This window comes from Pongo pygmaeus, chromosome 2, assembly GCF_028885625.2.
Source record: "Pongo pygmaeus isolate AG05252 chromosome 2, NHGRI_mPonPyg2-v2.0_pri, whole genome shotgun sequence".
Taxonomy (NCBI): Eukaryota; Metazoa; Chordata; class Mammalia; order Primates; family Hominidae; genus Pongo; species Pongo pygmaeus.
The window spans coordinates 87250784-87269572 of NC_085930.1; the positions used below are offsets into that span (position 1 = coordinate 87250784).

An 18789-nucleotide genomic window follows, 5' to 3' on the forward strand; every position below is an offset into this window, starting at 1 on the left:
TAAAGCACATTTCTCATTCCTTTCAGTCCACAACTTCTGCGGCACAAAGGACCTTCAGTCTAAATCTAGAAGTTTTCCTGGGAAAATAGCCATTATTGTGCTATATTTTTAAGTTGTAAATTTTATATTTTCTTTTTAAATCAATTTTTAATAAAAAAATTTTTAAACAAAATTTAAATTCATTGTTAATACAGTACTCACATGGTTCAAAAAGCTAAAAAAAAAAAAAAAAAAAAAGTCCAGATGTGATGGCTCATGCCTCCCAGCAGTATGGGAGGCAGAGGTGGGAGGATCATTTGAGGCCAGGAGTTCAATACCAGGCTGTGCAACACAGTGAGACGTCATCACTACAAAAAATAAGAAATTAAGCTGGGCATGGTGGCACATGCCTGTAGTTCCAGCTACTTGGAAGGCTGAGGAACAAGGATCACTTGAGCCTAGGAGTTCAAGGGTTCAGTGAGCTATGATCCCACCACTGCACTCCATTATAGGTGACAGAGCAAGACCCTGTCTCTTAAAAATAAATAAATAAATAGCCAAGAACAACAAATAAACCTCAGAAAAAAGGTAAAGAGCTCAAAGTCTTCTTCCAACCTTGTTCCTAATAACTCAGGTAAACCACTTTTATTGGTTTCCTGCTGTATCCTTCCAAAGTTACTTTAAACATATATAAGCGTGTATGAACATATAGTTTCATTTTCTTTAAAAAGAAAAGATGATGTACAATATGCACTATTCTGTACTTTTTTTTTTAACAATTTCTTTTCGCATCAGACAAAATGTTATATTGTTGTCTTAACTAATAAGCAGTGAATCCAAATTGACTCCCTTCGGACTGGAATTTTGAAACAGCTTATGATCTCTGTGAATCTGGATCTGTATTTTAATAATCACACATCTAAGGACTCATACAGTATTCTCTTCGCTTTAAATGTATTTGAAAATTCCTTGATAATTTTTAAATCAAGTGAATAAATTGTTTTTTTAGGAGCTAAATTCCTAAAGGAAATTAAAATCTGGCCCAAACTAGTCATCTCCCAAGAGATACCATGTTGCTTTGGGGAAGCTGTACTTTAAAAACTGATTAATTCCTGCTAAATGGATTTTGGAGGGGGGAGAAACTGATTAAGAACTAACTCTACCTCATGATTATAGTGACACATATGTAGAATATTTTTAAACTCGTTACACCTTAGTCAAAGAAAACAGAAATTGAGAAAATATGAGCACAAAGAGCATCAAAGAAAGGCTAATACATATGAATCCTTACATGTGTGATTATTAAAATACAGATCTAGATTCACAAGGATCATTAGTTGTTTCAAAATGTAGGTCTCAAAAATGTCAATACAGATGCACTGCTTACTAGTGAAAAAGACAAAAACATAAAATTTGTTCTGATACAAAAAGATCACCCAGATCTAAAGGCATCATTTAAAGATGTGAGTCAAAATCAGTTTACAGTAGGCAGACAGAGGCATTATAAAGAGGAAACCTTCCTACATAGTAATTTTTTAACTAAATTGCTATTTTTTGCTATATTTTGAAATCAGAACCATGTAAATACATTACCTATTCAAAAAGTAAAAATACACATTTTTAAACTATACATTTCATGACAAAGGAAAAAAAAAATCAGTATTATTCAAACATACAATCGAAGTTCAAACTGATTGTTTCCATCCTTTGAGTTTACAAAATGTGAAATGCTACAAAGCTTGGTACCCAGCAAATACTATCTGCTTTACTTACCGCTCACCATAAAACCATCCCAGGAGTTAACTTGAAAAATGAAATACTTTAATGATAAATCCAATACCTATTTTCAAATTAACTAGCACAGGTTAATTATTAAAAATTAATTTACACTAGACAAGTACATTACTACAAATAGTAATACTATACTTCATGATCAGCCCAAAGACATTTAAGAAGCCCAGAGACCCTGAAGTTCTACTCTGCAAATTACCTAAGAAGACATCACCCAAAAGGGCACAGAGATGTGCCAGTAGAGAAACCAAGCAGTACCAAAAGAATATCCAATAATGTGGGATTTCTTTCTGGATATAAAGGTGGCCTTCCCTAAGTCATGGGAAAAAGTTCACAAGTAATGTAGGAAAGTAAAAAGGCCAATTGTCAAAACTCTTCTTACTTCTTGTTTCAGGATTTTTATAAAATTCAGTAAGTAGAGCCGGGCATGGTGGTATATACCCGTAATTCCAGCTACCTGGGAGGCTGAGGCAGGAGGATCGCTTGGGCCCAGGAGTTTGAGATTACAGTGAGCTATGATTATGCCCATGAATAGCCACTACGCTCCTGCCTGGGCAACACAGGGAGACCTCATCTCTAATAATAATTTGGTAGGCAAATATTTTGCCTGCCTCTTCGTTTTCTCAAAATACAGAGAGAATAGAACCCTGGTGAAAATGTCTCATGCGACTACATTATTTAAAAACATGCTACACTTCACTCTTATTTTCTCTTTAATCTTAGGAGAGGATTCAGAGAAGTGCTATCTACTGCTAAATTTTAGTCAATAATTACTCTTTTAATCTAGTTGGCTACTTTACATGTATTGATTCTCTAACCCTTCTTTCATCCCAATTCCTATCTTCTGAGGAAAAAAATGACCAGATTCAATCTACTTGTCTGGTAAAACACGACTCAAGGATTACTAATCACTTCTATCTATTTCAAACTTCTATATAATTCAAATGTCATTTAAATTCATGAGACTGAAAAAAAAAAAAACAGCTAACAGAGAACCTGAAGAAGAATACCTATATATTTACCCACACAACCACATATTTCAGATTTAAACAAAAACCTTAAGGAATGCCTATATCAATATTGTTTTGTATGTAATTATGTAAAAAATATATAAGCCATTAACAACCTAAGTATAAAGAACTCTATCAAACTCTTTTATTCTTTAGCCTGAAAATGTTATTTTGTTATAATCATCTACCAGAAAGTTATCAGGCAAGTGATTCATTTCATAATTTATGGTAGCTTATACTGAAAAGTTCTAACTAGAAAAAAATCCAAAGAAATAGGACATAACCCAGATAACCAGCAAACCTTGCTAGAGCATCACAATGTATTGAGACCTCGATATCTTATAGATAAAATACATGTCTCTACCTTAAGTTAATAAATGCATGAAGTGTTGGCAGACTGTAGAGAGGAAGTGCCTAATTAGTGTTCTGCAATTACTCTGAGAAGTTATAGGTCAGAATTACATGCTATAAAACTTTTTTTCTCAAAAGGAGGAGGGCACAACACCATAAAAACAGCATCACTGCTCCCCTCTAGGGCAAAACCAAACCATCTGTGTAATTTAACTAAGCAAAATTAACAGAGGCCACTGGCCTAAACCACAGCTAAGAAGAGTCAGCCATAACATTAACATGGCTTCTCAAGGGAAACATTCCCCTGACAGTCTCGGTTTCCTCCACAATGAAGTGGCCACCCATGACTTGAACCACCATCTTCCTCATTGCAGAACTGCCACCTCTGCTTTCTGACATACCTGTCGTCTTCTCCACTTCCCATTCATTCTCCCTGCAGTGCTCGCTGCCTCTCTGTACTAATCATTTTCATAAAATCCAAATTTCATCTTGCCACTCTCCAGCCTATAAATCTTCCAAACTTTCCAACAGCCCTGAGGATGAAGAAGAAAACCCTAGCATGGCCTTCCAGGCTCTGGAGGTTCTGAAGCCCCTCCAACTCCCAAAACTTGCACTATGTGCCCTTTGCCCAGTCCTTTCTTTCCACCTGGATCTTTTCCTCTAAATCATCTGATCTTCCTCATTTCAAGGACTTTGTACAGATGCCCCCTAATCTCCAGCTCAAGTTTAGATCCTGTTGTTTCCAAGCACTGAACACAATTTTAATTACATAGTTTTGCCTCTGACCATTTGTTCAGTACCAGTCAATTAAACCACAACATCTGTATCTGTTTTGTTTACTACTATGTTTCCAGCACCAGCACACATTAATAGGAGGCATTCAATGGCTCTACTAAAGGGTTACTATCTATATTTTAGAAGGCACTACAAATCAACCTTAAAAAGGTACACTGAATTTTTTCAAAAGTAGCAAAGGACAGGACCAGGCAATTCCCAAAAGAAAAATATAAATGACTAACAAAAATATGAAAATATGCTTCTCTGTCATTATCAAATAAAAACAAAATGTTTTCCCAATTAGAAAAAAATTAAAAATATGAAGAATGGGTATGGGCACTGTTAACGAAAACATTACCATAATCTACTGGAGGACAATTTGGCAAAATGAACATTTTAAATTATCAAACCTTTGATCCAGTTATTACTAAGCATTTCTTCCACAGAAATAAATGCACAAATCAAATATACAAGAATGTCTACTACAGCATTTCTGTAATAATAAAAAATTGAAAACAACTTAAAAGTCCATTCACTGGGGCCTTGTTAAGTAAATTAAGTTATACACAAATAATGAATTGCTACGTAGCCTTTAAAACAAGGCAGACTGGGTGCAGTGGCTCATGTCTGTAGTCCTAGCTGCTGGGAGGCTGAGGTGGGATGCTCACTTGGGCCCAGGAGTTTGAGGTTGCAGTAAACTATGATCACGCCACTGCCCTGCACCCTAGCTTGGGCAACAGAGCAAGATCCTGTCTCTAATTAGAAAAAAAAAAAAAAATGAGGTCAACCCATACTTATTGGCATAGAAAATATACTATATTCTTAAACTAATCAAATTAGCTATAAAACAATATATGCTATATAATCCCATCTTTTAAAATGTGTAACTATTTGTATATGCATAATTAGAAGTCTGGAAGCACAAACAGTAAACTGCTAGAAGTTATTGCCTCTGTGGAAAGAGATTCAGGATGAGAAATACTATTGTTAATAATATTTCTTGTTAATTTTTTAACAAGAAATGATTAATTTTTAAATAATTTTTAACATTTTAAATAACGAATTATTAATTTTTAAATAATCTTGTTAATTTTTTATTTGCTCAAGTTTTGTAATGAATATTACAAATATATAAAAGCTAAGCCATTCAAAATTAATGCTTCCCCTGGGGAAAAAAAAAAAATCTCTAATTTACTGGTTGTACTTGATATATAGAAACCACTCGGCAAACGGTAACTAAGAACCTCAACCTACTGACCCTAAGCTACCTCCTCTGCAGCTTCATGAAGCTTCACCCTCTACAGACCTTGGAGTTTTCAACCAATCTGACTACTCGAACATCTCAAACATGTCCTGAAACAATTTATTTTTTGAAATGGAGTCTCACTCTGTCACCCAGTCTGGAGTGCAGTGGCACAATCTTTGCTCAATGCAACCTCTGCCTCCCAGGTTCAAGTGATTCTCCTGACTCAGCCTCTGGAGTAGCTGAGACTACAGGCACATGCCACCATGACTGGCTAATTTTTATATTTTTAGTAGAAGAGTTTCACCCTGTTGGCCAGGCTGGTTTTGAACTCCTGACCTCAGGTGATCCACCAGCCTTGGCCTCCCAAAGTGCTGGGATTACAGGCATGAGCCACTGCACCCAGCTGTTTCCTAAAACTTCTCATTCCTATGCTTCTGCTTAGGTTTTTCTCTCAGTCTAAAATTCCCTTTTTTTTTTTTTTTTTTGACACAGAGTTTTGCTCTTGTTGCCCAGGCTGGAGTACAATGGCACGATCTCGGCTCACCGCAACCTTCACCTCTCAGGTTCAAGTGATTCTCCTGCCTCAGCCTCCTGAGTAGCTGGGATTACAGGCGTGAGCCACCATGCCCGGCTAATTTTTTGTATTTTTAGTAGAGTCAGGGTTTCTCCATGTTGGTCAGGCTGTCTTGGACTCCAAACCTCAGGTGATCCGCCCGCCTCGGCCTCCCAAAGTGCTGGGATTACAGGCATAAGCCACCGCGCCTGGCCTAAAATTCCCTTCTTATCCTTGTCTCCTGCCTATTGCAGCCAGCAAACCACCATCGCCTCCACTCCCATATACATACATACATGCACACACACACCCCTGACAAAATCCTCTCCGTTCTTAAAGCTGCAACCCAATGCCGCATTCCTCATAAAGCCTTTCCCAATTTTCCAGTCAGAATTAAATGCTATGTCCTTGACTCTAGTATATAATGTTGTTTATATTTCACTTTTGGTACTAACCAACATGTCTGACATTAAGATCCTTCAGAGTAGAAACCAGATCAGTTAGTCACCTCTGTCTTCCTAAATATCTAACCCAGTGTCTCTTATGTAGCAGGGTTGCTAAAATAGAAATGTGGGATGATGAGATAACACTTCGTAAAAAGAGGAAATGTTCAAAAGAAATCTTGCAGTCAAGCACTGCTCGGTGGTCCCTGTTCTGGTCTGCTGCAGCATCTGTGACAACCAAAAGCCAGGGTCAGCTATCTGCTGCTATTCTTCCCAGCATTCCGCACCCACCATGACCAGTTTGTGGAATACTCAGGGGGACTTCTCCAGAAATCTCTGCTTAATATTACCTCCTAATGGAAAGAACTGTGTATGTTCAGGTTTTTTTGTTTTTTTTTTTTAGTGAGGCTATTCTCAAGACTACAATAGTAATGGTTCTGGAATCTGACTCGATTATTCTTCCATTTCTCCAGGAATCCTTTCAAATTAAGTATTGCCTAAGAACACAGCTTTGGCATCAAACAGATTTAGTTTCGGTTTCAACTCGGTCTTTGTATTACTCTGTTCTCACACAGCTATGAAGAAATACCTGAGACAGGGTCATGTGTAAAGAAAAGAGGTTTAGTTGACTCACAGCTCCGCATTGCTGGGGAGACCTCAGGAAACTTACAATCATGCCAGAGGGCAAAGGTGAAGCAGGCACCTTCTTCACAGGGCAGCAGGACACAGTGAGTGCAAGAAGGAAAACGCGAGACACTTATAAAACCATCAGATCTCATGAGACTCACTCACCATCAGGAGAACAGCATGGGGGAACTGTCCCCATGATCCAATTACCTCCACCTTTGGCTCGTCCTTGACACATGGGGATTATGGGGATTACAATTCAAGATGAAATTTTGGGTGGGGACCCAGCCAAACCATATCAGTCTTCTTAGGGAAACTAACCTCTCTAAGCCTTTGTTTCTTGACACGTAAAACAGGGAAAAGAGTACCTATACTTCACAGAGTTTTTGAGAATTAAAACAAATGAGAACTAAACACAATCAGATGAACCTGTTATATGGTTAGCAAAATGCCTAGCCCTTAATCAATTATCAATAAACAGGAAATACTATTTTTAGAATTATATTACTACAAACATCCTTCAAAGTTTGCTGGTACCAATACTGACATGCAAATACTAAAAACCATGCAAAAGCCTAAAGAGTACTTTACCAAACACTGAAGATGACGTTCCCATATTCAACTCAACTGACAAATACACATATTAAAATCTGTAAATTCAAGTTTTTCACTAGCAGTAATGAATTAAAAGCTCTTCTCAAATTCTGGTCTCTGGACAAGAATCCCCAGTGAACTGACTCAACAGAAACCAAATCATGTGATGCATGAGAGGAACATTCAGCATGAACTTCAAAAACTTAAGAGAAATATTAGTGTTCAAATTGCTTTATGATTGTGTTCGAACTTATATATTAATTTTTTAAAGTAGAATATAAAATTGTACCTATATGACCTCAGCTATGAAAAGTTGCATAAGCACTTTTAAAGTGCTCAGTAAACAGTTAAGTGTTACCACCACTTGGAATTACATAATTAAGTTTTGTTTAGCATCTGCCTCCTACTAGACTCTAAATCCCTGAAGGTGGGGGACCACAGTTTTCAGGCATTCAACCCCAAATAACACAGCAAAGGCCAACAAATGTATCTGGTTAAGCATGTAAAAGGCACCTGATTTGGGGAGGTGAGATAACTGTGGGTGTAACTTTTATCTTTCCTTTATTTGGAATTTAATTAATGTTACCCAAATTTTGTCTGTATTACAAAAGATTTAATATTTAAAGCAACTTTCAACATGTAGTAGTAGGGTTTGGAAGTGGTAACAAAAGCACATTAACAAGTCACTTACAGCTAAGTTATCAAATACTAAAACTTTCCAAGTATGCCTTTCTTAAACAGAAAGAAAAATGAAAAAAGAAAGGTAGTCCCATCTCCGGGTACTAGAGATGCACAAAAAATGCCTCCATCACAGTGGTGGTTATCAATTGTGGTCCTTGCATGATTGGTGCTCTCCAAGCAGTGCTTTGCGTGCTCCACGGGCTGAGAAAAATTTGGAATATACTTGTGTTTAGATAATTTCTTGCTCAACACAAAAGCAAGCAAAAAGGGAAGACTTGCTCACTCTGACATAAATGCCAAAAAGAAACAAGTCACACAAGTCCTGAGAAACAGAAGCATAATTCTCAATTTTTTATAAATTTGGAGATAATCTTTACTTTAAAGATGCCCTTTACTCCAAATTGAAAACTAGGAGGTCACTATCCAGAAAACATATGAGGGAAAACAAGAAAAACAACGAAACAGAAAATCGCTTTTAATAGTATACCCAATACTTCATTCGTATTACCTTTCTTCACCCCACCCAAGAACCTCTGCCATCATAGCCCATATTGTTCCCCTCAAGTCTCCTACTGCCTGTAGGTGGTTCTCAGCAGAAAGGTAGGTCCAGTGAGAAGACACCCAAGTATTATGAAAAAGCTCCCCAGATTACAGCACCAGACAAAAATCACCTCACTAAAAACAGGAAAACAAAAACAAAAACAAAAACTACAAGCAGTCCTCACTTTGCATGGCACCTACATACATGAATTTCAGTTACCATGATTTACATAACATGAATCTCCCAACGACCCAGGTCAAATTTCAGTTACCACAGCATATTAACTATGAGTAACTGGATAAAGTGTAAACTTTACCACTTGTTCAGTCCACAAATCACAACGCAATTAACAGAAATCACTGCCTATTACTCAGTTTATGCACAGACAGCAAATAGTTGTGTTACCTCCTTATCTCCCAGTAATAAATGCATGACATTTTATAAAAATAGAAAACTGATGAACAAAGATGAAAATGCAAAAAAAAAGAAAAGTGGTAACACAAAGTTAAATGAAAATCGGACATAAATGGTATTACAGAAGAAACAGCTGGCCATGGAAATATTCACACTGCTGTCATTAATCTAGATAAGTAACTAGAAAAAATAAGTGAGAGCAAACTTAACATAAATGAGGAAAGCAGTTGTGATGAAAAGGATGAAAATGTCCCAGAGTAAGTTATGCCAGCAAGTCTTCACGTTAAAGGAACTGACAACGTTGAAAGCACAAAAAATAAAATGTTAGAAGTTGATCCAAACTGAGAAAGCAGTATGACAACTTGCCAAGGCATAAAAAGATGCTTCCTCTACAATACATAATGAGAACACAAGCAAATGTTCAAACTACTGTTGATAAGGTTTTGTCCAAAAAACTATTAATGTTTCTAATGTTTTTAATTAGTGTATTAATAAACATCAGCTTTGCAATTTTTCCCCTATATATTTACAACCAAAGCATTTTTAATGTTTCGACAAAAATTCTTAGGGTTGGCCAGGTGTAGTGGCTCATACCTGTGACACCTCTCTCTACAAAAAAAAATTTCTATAAATTTTAAGAACAACATGGGCTGGGCTCAGTGGCTCATGCCTGTAATCCCAGCACTTTGAAGCTGAGTCGGGAGGATTGCTTGAGACCAGTACTTCAAGACTAGCCCTGGCAACACAGCAAGACCCTATCTCTACAAAAAAAGAAAATTTTTAATTAAAAAATTAGCCAGGCGTGGTTGGTGCATGCCTCTAGTCCCAGCTACTCAGGAGGCTGAGGTGGGAGGATCACTTGAGCCAAGACACGGCCACTGCACTCCAGCCTGGGCAACAGAGGAAGACCTTGTCTCAAAAAAAAAAAAGAACAGAACACATATGAAATGGTTTGGCTCTGGGTCCCCACCCAAATCTCATCTTGAATTGTAGCTCCCATAATTCCCACATGTTGTGGAAGGGGCCTGGTGGGAGCTAATTGAATCATGGTGGCAGGTCTTTCCCATTCTGTTCTGGTGATAGTGAATAAGTCTCACAAGATCTGATGATCTTATAAAGGGGAGTTCTCCTGCACACGCTCTCATCTGCAGCCATGTAAGACGCGACTTTGCTCCTCCTTTGCCTTCTACCATGATGGTGAGGCCCCTCCGCCAGCCATGTGGAACTGTGAGCCCAGTAAACCTCTTCCCTTTATAAATTACCCAGTCTTGGGTATGTCTTTATCAGCAGTGTGAGAACAGACTAATACAGTAAATTGGTACCCAGAATAGGGTGCTACTATAAAGATACCTGAAAATGTGAGAGCGACTTCAGAATGGGTAACAAGCAGGGGTTGGAACAGTTTGGAGGGCTCAGAAGACAGGAAGATGTGGGAAAGTTTGGAACTTCCTAGAGACTTGTTGAATGGCTTCGACCAAAATGCTGACAGTGATACGGACAATAAAATCCAGGCTGAGGTGAGCTCAGATGGAGATGAGGAACTTGTTGGTAACTGGAGTAAAGGTCACTCTTGCTATGCAGAGAATGGCGGCATTTTGCCCCTGCCCTAGAGATCTGTGAAACTTTGAACTTGAGAGAGATGATTTACGGTATCTGACAGAAGAAATTTCTAAGTGGCAAAGCATCCTAGAGGTGACAAAGCATAAAAGTTTGGAAAATTTGCAGCCTGATGATGCAGTAAAAAAGAAAAATCCATTTTCTGGAGAAAAATTCAACCTGGCTGCAGAAATTTGCATAAATAACCAGAAGCCAAATGTTAATTGACAAGACAATGGGGAAAATGTCTTCAGGGCATGTCAAAGACCTTCATGGCAGCCCCTTCCATCATAGGCTCTGGAGGCCTAGGAGGGAAAAAATGGTTTCCTGGGCTGGGGCCAGGGCCCCCCTGCTGTGTGCAGCCTCAGGACTTGGTGTCCTGTGTCCCAGCCACTACAGCCATGGCTAGAAGGGTCCAAGGTAGAGCTCAGGCTACGGCTTCAAAGGATGCAAACCCCAAGCCTTGGCAGCTTCCACATGGTATTGGTCCTGTGGGTGTGCAGAAGACAAGAACTGAAGTTTGGGAACCTCTGCCTAGATTTCAGATGATGTATGGAAATGTTGGGATGTCCAGGTCGAGATGTGCTGCAGGGGTGGGGCTCTCCTAAAGAACCTCTACTTGGGCAGTGTGGAAGGGAAATGTGGCTGCCCCAATAGGGAGTCCCCACCAGGGCATCACCTGGTGGAGCTATGAGAAGAGGGCCACTGTCCTCCAGACCCCAGAATGGTAGATCCACTGACAGCTTGAACCCTGCACCTGCAAAAGCCACAGACACTGAATGCCAGCCCATGAAAACAGCCAGGAGGGGAGCTGTATCCTGCAAAGCCACCATGGGAACCCACCTCTTACAGCAGCATGACCTGGATGTAAGACATGGAGTCAAAGGAGATGATTTCAGAGCTTTAAGATTTGACTACCCTGTTGGATTTCAGACTTGCATGGGGCCTACAGCCCCTTCATTTTGGCCAATCTCTCCCATTTGCAATGGGTGTATTTACCCAATACCTGTAACCCCATTGTATCTAGGAAGTAATTAACTTGCTTTTGATTTTACAGGCTCATAGGCAGAAGGGACTTGCCTTGTCTCAGATGAGACTTTGGATTGTGGACTTCTGAGTTAATGCTAAAATGAGTTAAGACTTTGGGGACTGTTGAGAAGGTATGACTGGTTTTGAAATGTGAGGATATAAGATTTGGGAGAGGCCAGGGGTGGCATGATATGGTTTGGCTCTGTGTCCCCACCCAAATCTCATCTTGAATTGTAACTCTCATAATTCCCATAGGTTGTGGGAGGGACCTGGTGGGAGGTAACTGAATCATGGGGGCAGGTCTTTCCCTTCCTGTTCTGGTAATAGTGAGTAAGTCTCACTGGATCTGATGGTTTTATAAAGGGGAGTTCCCCTGCACATGCTCTCTTGTCTGCCGCCATGTAAGACATGACTTTGCTCTTCCTTTGCCTTCCCCACAACTGTGAGGCCTCCCCAGCCAAATGGAACTGTGAGTCAATTAAGACTCTTTCCTTTATAAATTACCCAGTCTCAGGTATCTTTGTTAGCAGCATGAGAACAGACTAACACAATGTAATCCTATCACCAAAAATACTTAGTGTTATTCTGGAGTATTTCAATCTGGCTTTTTTTTTTTTCCATGAATGGAATAGGTTTTAACATAGCTTTAATTAGGCACAAGCAAATATACATACATGCAATGTTGTTTTTCTCTTATCTCATAAGCATTTTCCATGTAATTATAGTACACTCTCTTCACAAGCACTATTTTTTATGGCTGCAGACTAGTCCAAGAAATGGGTTTCCCATTGTTTGCCTAATTCTTCCCCTCTGTCCCATGTTTTAGTAGCTTCTTACTGTCTTCACTGAGTTAAATGTTATTTATATAAATATCTTTAGGTTGCTAATACTTAGTTCCAGTTGCTTTCCTAAAAGTATGCACTGATCAATGTGCTCTTTGAGGATTTTGTTTCTGGATAGCCCACTCTGTGCTCCAAATGAAAACTAACATCCCAGAGGCTCTCCACTTATTCAATCCTCTTCATGAAGCTTTAGGAAGGGAGCACTTCAATGTTGCTACTTGCCAGGCTCTGCTCTGCATACTTAATGTTATCTCATTTAATTCTTCAAATCCAAGTTTCAAGACTTCAGCAATCATCTAGGCTTTTCATTCAAAGTAGTACTGAGTGCTTACATAGTGCCAGGTACTGGTTACACAGTAGTAAGCAAAACCAAACTCCCTCAGGAGTGTTCATTGTGTCTCAAAGGCACTCCAAGACATTAAAAAGTAGCCACTCCATTTCTGTACTACTCTGATAATAAAACATTTCAATGGCTTCCATTACACTTCAAATGAAATCCAAATTATTTTCCCTAGCCCATAAAGCCCCACCTCAGCTGGCTTTGCCTACCCCTCCCATACCAACCCCGGCCATGCTATCCTTACCCATTAGGCCTCACCACTTGAAAACTCTAAGCTCTTTCCACTTGAGCCATTCCCCATGACTGAACCTCCCACTCTGATCATCAAAAATTCAAGCCCCTTCCTATCTTTTACGTCTTAGCTGAAATGTCACCTCTTCACGGCTTTCCTTGGTCACTCCATCTAAGAGGTTCACCAATATTTCCCTACTCTGTCGCATCTTTAGTTCATTTCTTTCATAGCACTTATGCACTGCAACTGTTTTATCTGTTGGCCTTTCTTCCCTACTTGAAATGGGGTTATTTGCCACTGTATCTACAAAGCCTACCACAATATCCAGTGGGCAGAATACATGGAAGATAAACTGTGTGCTGAATGCACACAGGTAAATTTCCTTTACCTGGAATGAAATCTAGTTTCTTGAAACTTCCACGTATTGATTCTAATTTTAACCTCTATAAATACATTGGGAAAAAAGTATACTTTACTGCATGTGTATCATACTTTAATTAAGTATATACTAAAACCATTCTTTTGTTAACTGCAGCACTCACCTGTGTTTTAGCAATTGCGACCTTTGCTGACTTCAGAGAGTATCAAGAAGCAGGTAAGGGCACGACTGCCAGGTGACATCACCTGGGTTGGAATATGAGCTCCAACACTTACACACACGAAATGGATCTCACTTGTGTGATTTTTAACTCGTTATCTAACCTCTTGGTATCCCAGTTCCCTCATTTGGAAAATTAGGATAAGAGTTCAATTATTGTGAGAATTAAATAGGATAATGTATGTAAAGAGCTTACCCCAGTTCCTGGCACAGGAATGTCAGCTGACAAACTACTGCTGCTGTGTCACCAGCTACACAGGAAAGCTCCTTAAAAGCGGTAACATTGGCCGGGCGCCGTGGCTCACGCCTGTAATCCCAGACTCGGGAGGCCGAAGCGGGCGGGATCACGAGGTCAGGAGATCAGGACCATCCTGGCTAACACGGTGAAACCCCGTCTCCACTAATAACCCAAAAAATTAGCCGGGCGTAGTGGCGGGCACCTGCAGTCCCAGCTACTCGGGAGGCTGAGGCAGGAGAATGGCGTGAACCCGGGAGGTGGAGCTTGCAGTGAGCCGAGATGGCGCCACTGCACTCCAGCCTGGGCAAAGAGTGAGACTCCTTCTCGAAAAAAAAAAAAAAAAGCGGTAACATTATTTCTTTATATTTCTAAGATCTACCTTATACAAGTTTCAACAAATCTAGATTTAAAGCTGTCATCCTACAAGTCTGGCTAAGACATCCCTACTTCCATATATTCCCCTAACACCCTGAACCTAGCCCACCTGTTATTTATCCCAACAGTCATTTTACTATTTTGTCTCTAACACCTGACCCTTAGGAGCAGGTCTATCTTGTTCACCATGTTATCCTCAACACCTGCAACATGAAAATTCGATAATTAAGTGAATAAATCACTGTGGGCCTCCATTTTCCCTATGAAAATCATTTTTAAAATTATTTATTGTCTATCTCTGCCCATTCCACACAATGAAAACGTAGGCAGCCAAACTCTGTCTTGTTAACTGCTGTATCTAGTATTCCCTACCAGAGGCTCCAAAATATTTGGTAAAGGACTTTTTTTTTTTTTTTTTTCTGTTAATTCATGTTGATTCTCGTAGTTTTCTGCTACGGAATTAAATACTAAGCCTGTTTATTGACTCCGCAGCGTTCTTGAGCTATGTGTGCTCATCAATATTTCTCCAAAGCCTAGGCTTGGAGCAGAAATAGCAGATTATGTATTGAATGAACAGAAGGACATGTCATTTCCTAAGACTGAAAAGAGATGCAGCAAAATGAGAAACGTAGTATTGAATAGAAGGGCTGGGAGCGATGTGAATAAGGTTTTTGTTGTTGTGTTACATACATTTCTTTAATTCCCAAGATCTCTGGAGTAGTTACACTATTTAATGAAAGAGTAGTTAACAGTGTATAATACAAACTCTTTTTTAAATGAGGGTGCAAAAGACAATGAGGCACCTTCCTTCCCCCACCTGCCTCTCATGACCTGGCAGTACAGACGTAGCATTGACACCTGGCCCGCCGGTGGCCTGGGAGCCCCGCGCTCCCTCTCAGACCTGGCTGCCAGTAACCCGAGGACAGTCTAGCGCGCAAAACCAGAAGACAACCAGTGCAGAGAACCCCCACGGGCTCCAATGCCGGACGCCGGCACCCTGAGCAACCCACCCCACCGCCCCGCACTCACCACCAGCGCTGCCATGAACCCCGGCCGGTCCATGGTCGCTCAGACCTCGTCAAGCCTACAATCCAAGCCGGAGCAGAGGCGGATCACGTCGTCGCGCGCCGGGCGCCGCCATTTTTGAGGCGGGCCTGTCGTGCATTTCCGGGACCACGTGACGTAGAACCACAACAACTGCACGTGCAACGCGGGAGACCTGGGCCAAGGGGAGGGCCAGAGAGGAGGGGCGGGGCCTCGGGGAGTGTGGTGGAGCTAAGCCTCGGCAAATCTCTTACCTCGGTTTCCTGCCGCAGCGTTGTGTGCAGCTAGACGGAGGAACTCTCGCGAGCAAAAGATCCTCGGCCGGGATCCAGGAGAGAGCAGCGATAGAATGAGGCTGGCGTGATTCTGAACTGTAAACCCAGAAGAGGCGTGGCTGTGGCGGAGAGAGGAGTCGTGAGGGGTAGTGCTAACCTTGGGAGGCGCGAATGGGAATATTTCATTTTGGGTTATCTCTTAGTTTTGTCAAAAAATTTTATCTGAGTTTATATTAAATTAACTCATTATCAGAAGATTATTAAATAAAGATATAGAAAAAAAGGTATAGAAAAATACATCAAAACTTTCCTGACCGGAGCTAAAAATTAGCATCCTTCATTTCTCTTTACAGGCAGTTATTGCACTTTAAATTATTTGTTTGTTCAGTTATTTACCTGCTCATGTTGTTCGCTTTTGTACTCATGTGTACACCTCAAAGCACACGTACTTAATAAAATTTCTTAGAGTGCACCTGTCTTTATATTTATTAAACAAACAAATACCTTGTAAACTTATGTGTATATTAAGGGCCAACTACATCTCAGACGTGGTGCTAAGTGATTGACAGACATTTTTTCATTTAATCCTTTCCCCAACCCTATGATGTCAGCACCAGTACTGTCCTCATTTTACAGAGGCTCCTGATGCCCCAACAAGTAACCAACTCAATGTGGCTACAGAGAACATAGCAGAGCAAGCACTGAAAATATACTTAATGCCCTCATCATCTTTCCTCAAAACCCTTATAATAACCTGAGCAGGCTCCTTGCCTGGCCTTTCTTCAATCCCTCTTCTATAACACTGCTAGAATTATTCTTATAATTATTCTTATTCTCTTCTAGATAAAATGATCTAGAAATGATTCGCAGAATAGCTTTAGGTGTTAGATAGAATTCAAATACTGAGCTGTCACCTGCTGGGTTTGGGCATAAGTTTTCCAAGATTAAGTTTTCTCCCCTGTAAAGTGGCGATAATGATAGTAACTTTGTCATGCGGTACTATTATATTAAGAGATTAAATGAGATAATGCACTCAAGTTCTTAGCCTAGTTCCTGGCTCATAGAAAATACTCTCTAAAGATGATAGTAATGTTATTTCCCTGCTTACAACTCTACTCTGCTGCCAATGGAGAGAGTCCAGCTCCCTAGCATGGTATACACCTCTCAGCTGGTGTCTCCTGTCACTCTTCCCACTAGCCGGACTACACACAGACAGACTATACACTTTCAAGCCTCCTAATTTTGCCCATGTTGTTTTCTCTACCCAGAATACCTTTCCCTATGCTGCCTGTAGGCCCTCTCAAAACATGCTAGTTCACTTTGTCAAGGCCAACAGAAGAATCTCTGTTGCTGCTGTTTGTGACTTTCAAAGTCTCGTGTGTTTTGGTCAGGCCTACTCAGTATAATCTCAGTTTTTATTAACTCAAAGTCAACTGATTAGAGACCTTAATTATATCTGCAAAATCCCTTTTGCCATATACTATAACATTATCATGCAGGTAATGTTCTATCATACTCACAGGTCCCACTTACATTCAATGGGGTGATTATGCAAAACACATTAGAGGCCAGGAATCTTGAGGGCCACCTTAGAATCCTGCCTACTTCACATTCCTATAAACCCTCACTGGCAGCCTCCTCAAAGGCCATCAAGGTTCTATCAATAAGATTTCATTGACATTTCCCTCACAGACTTCCCATCTTTCACCTACTGCCTGGTGCCAATGGCACTCCCACAGTTTAGGAATTAGAGTAGCACCCACCTCCAAGTACCAAAATCTATATTATTTGTCTATTTCTGCATAACAAATTACCCCCAAAATTTAACAGACTAAAGCAATGATAAGCTTGTATTACCTCACACAGTTTTCATACGTCAAGAATCAAGGAGTCATTTAGCTGGGTGGTTAAGGCTCGGAAATTTTCATGACACTACAGTCAAGATGGTGGCCAGGGCCACATCATAAAACTTGATTATGACCGCAGGATCCAATTCCAACATGGCTCACTCCCATAACTGGCAGATTAGTGCTAGCTATTGGCAGGTAGCCTTAATCCCTCATGGCATAGATCACTCCATAGTGCTCCTTGAGTGTCTTCATGATATAGTAGCTGGTTTTTCCTAGAGTAAGTGGTCTGAAAGAGAACAAGACAGAAACTACAGTCTTTTATGACCTGTCCTCATAAATTACTCAGTTGTCATTCCAGCAATAGTCTATTGTTTACACAGGTCATCCAGATTTATTATGGGGCTGGACTACCCAAAAGCATAAATACTGGAAGATGAGGATCACTGGGTGCCATCTTGGAAACTGGTTACCACATCAGGGAAATGCTGGTGAACACCACAGTGAGATATGAATACACTAGAACTCATTGCAGTGGCTAAAATTAAAAAGGCCAAGTATTGACAAGTATGAGAAGCAACTGGAAATCTCACACATTGCTGTTTTGAATTTTATATGGTACAACAATTATAAAATCCAATGCCACACTTAGGTATTTACCCGAGAGAACTAAACATTTATACAAATACTTTTACATTATATTTCAAAGCTACTTTATCCATAATAGTCAAAAAATGAAAACAACCTGAATGTCTATCAACTGGTGGTATAAACATATTATGATACATCTTTATAATGGAACATCACTCAACAATAAAAGGACATGAATTACTGATATATGAAACAACATGGATTAATATGAAAGCATTATGCTATGTAAAAAAAAAAAGACTACATATATTGTGATTCCACTTACATGAAATTCTGGAAAAGACAAAATTATAGCGACAGTATATAAATGGTTTCCAGGCGATGGAGGTAGAGGCAAAGTATTGACTACAAAGTGGGCACAAAAGAATAGTTTGCAATGATGAAGATATTCTCTTATTATTATTGTGGTAGTAGTTGCATGGGTGTGTACATTTACTAAAATGCATTGACTTGCACAATTAGAATGGTTGTACTTAGCATATATAAACTATAAGGCTGGGCGCCGTGGCTCACACCTGTAATCTCAGCACTTTGGGAGGCCAAGGTGGACGGATCACCTGAGGTCAGAAGTTTGAGACCAGCCTGGCCAACATGGTGAAACCCTGTCTCTACTAAAAATAGAAAAAATTAGCCAAGTGTGGTGACGCGCGCCTGGAGTCCCAACTACTCGGAAGGCTGAGGCAGGAGAATCACTCGAACCCGAGAGGTGGAGGTT

At 40.0% G+C, this 18789-nt stretch overlaps 1 protein-coding gene across 5 annotated transcripts in view; it reads right to left on the reverse strand.

The window, feature by feature from the left end:
* SLC25A26 (solute carrier family 25 member 26) overlaps positions 1-15672 on the reverse strand; it is a 160045-nt gene extending 144373 nt beyond the window's left edge. The window contains exons 1-2 of one of the 5 annotated variants that reach the window (XM_054483399.2): positions 15287-15405; positions 13841-14202 (exon numbers count right to left, since the gene is read on the reverse strand). Coding sequence is in view for 3 of the 5 variants with exons in the window: in XM_054483395.2 (XP_054339370.1) it covers positions 15287-15319 (33 nt within the window). In the remaining 2 variants the exon portion in view is untranslated. Of the gene's footprint in view, positions 1-13840; positions 14203-15286 lie in introns of all 5 variants that reach the window. The other 4 variants (XM_054483395.2, XM_054483397.2, XM_054483398.2 and 1 more) reach the window with 4 other exon arrangements.
* Between the last annotated feature and the right edge of the window lie 3117 nt (positions 15673-18789).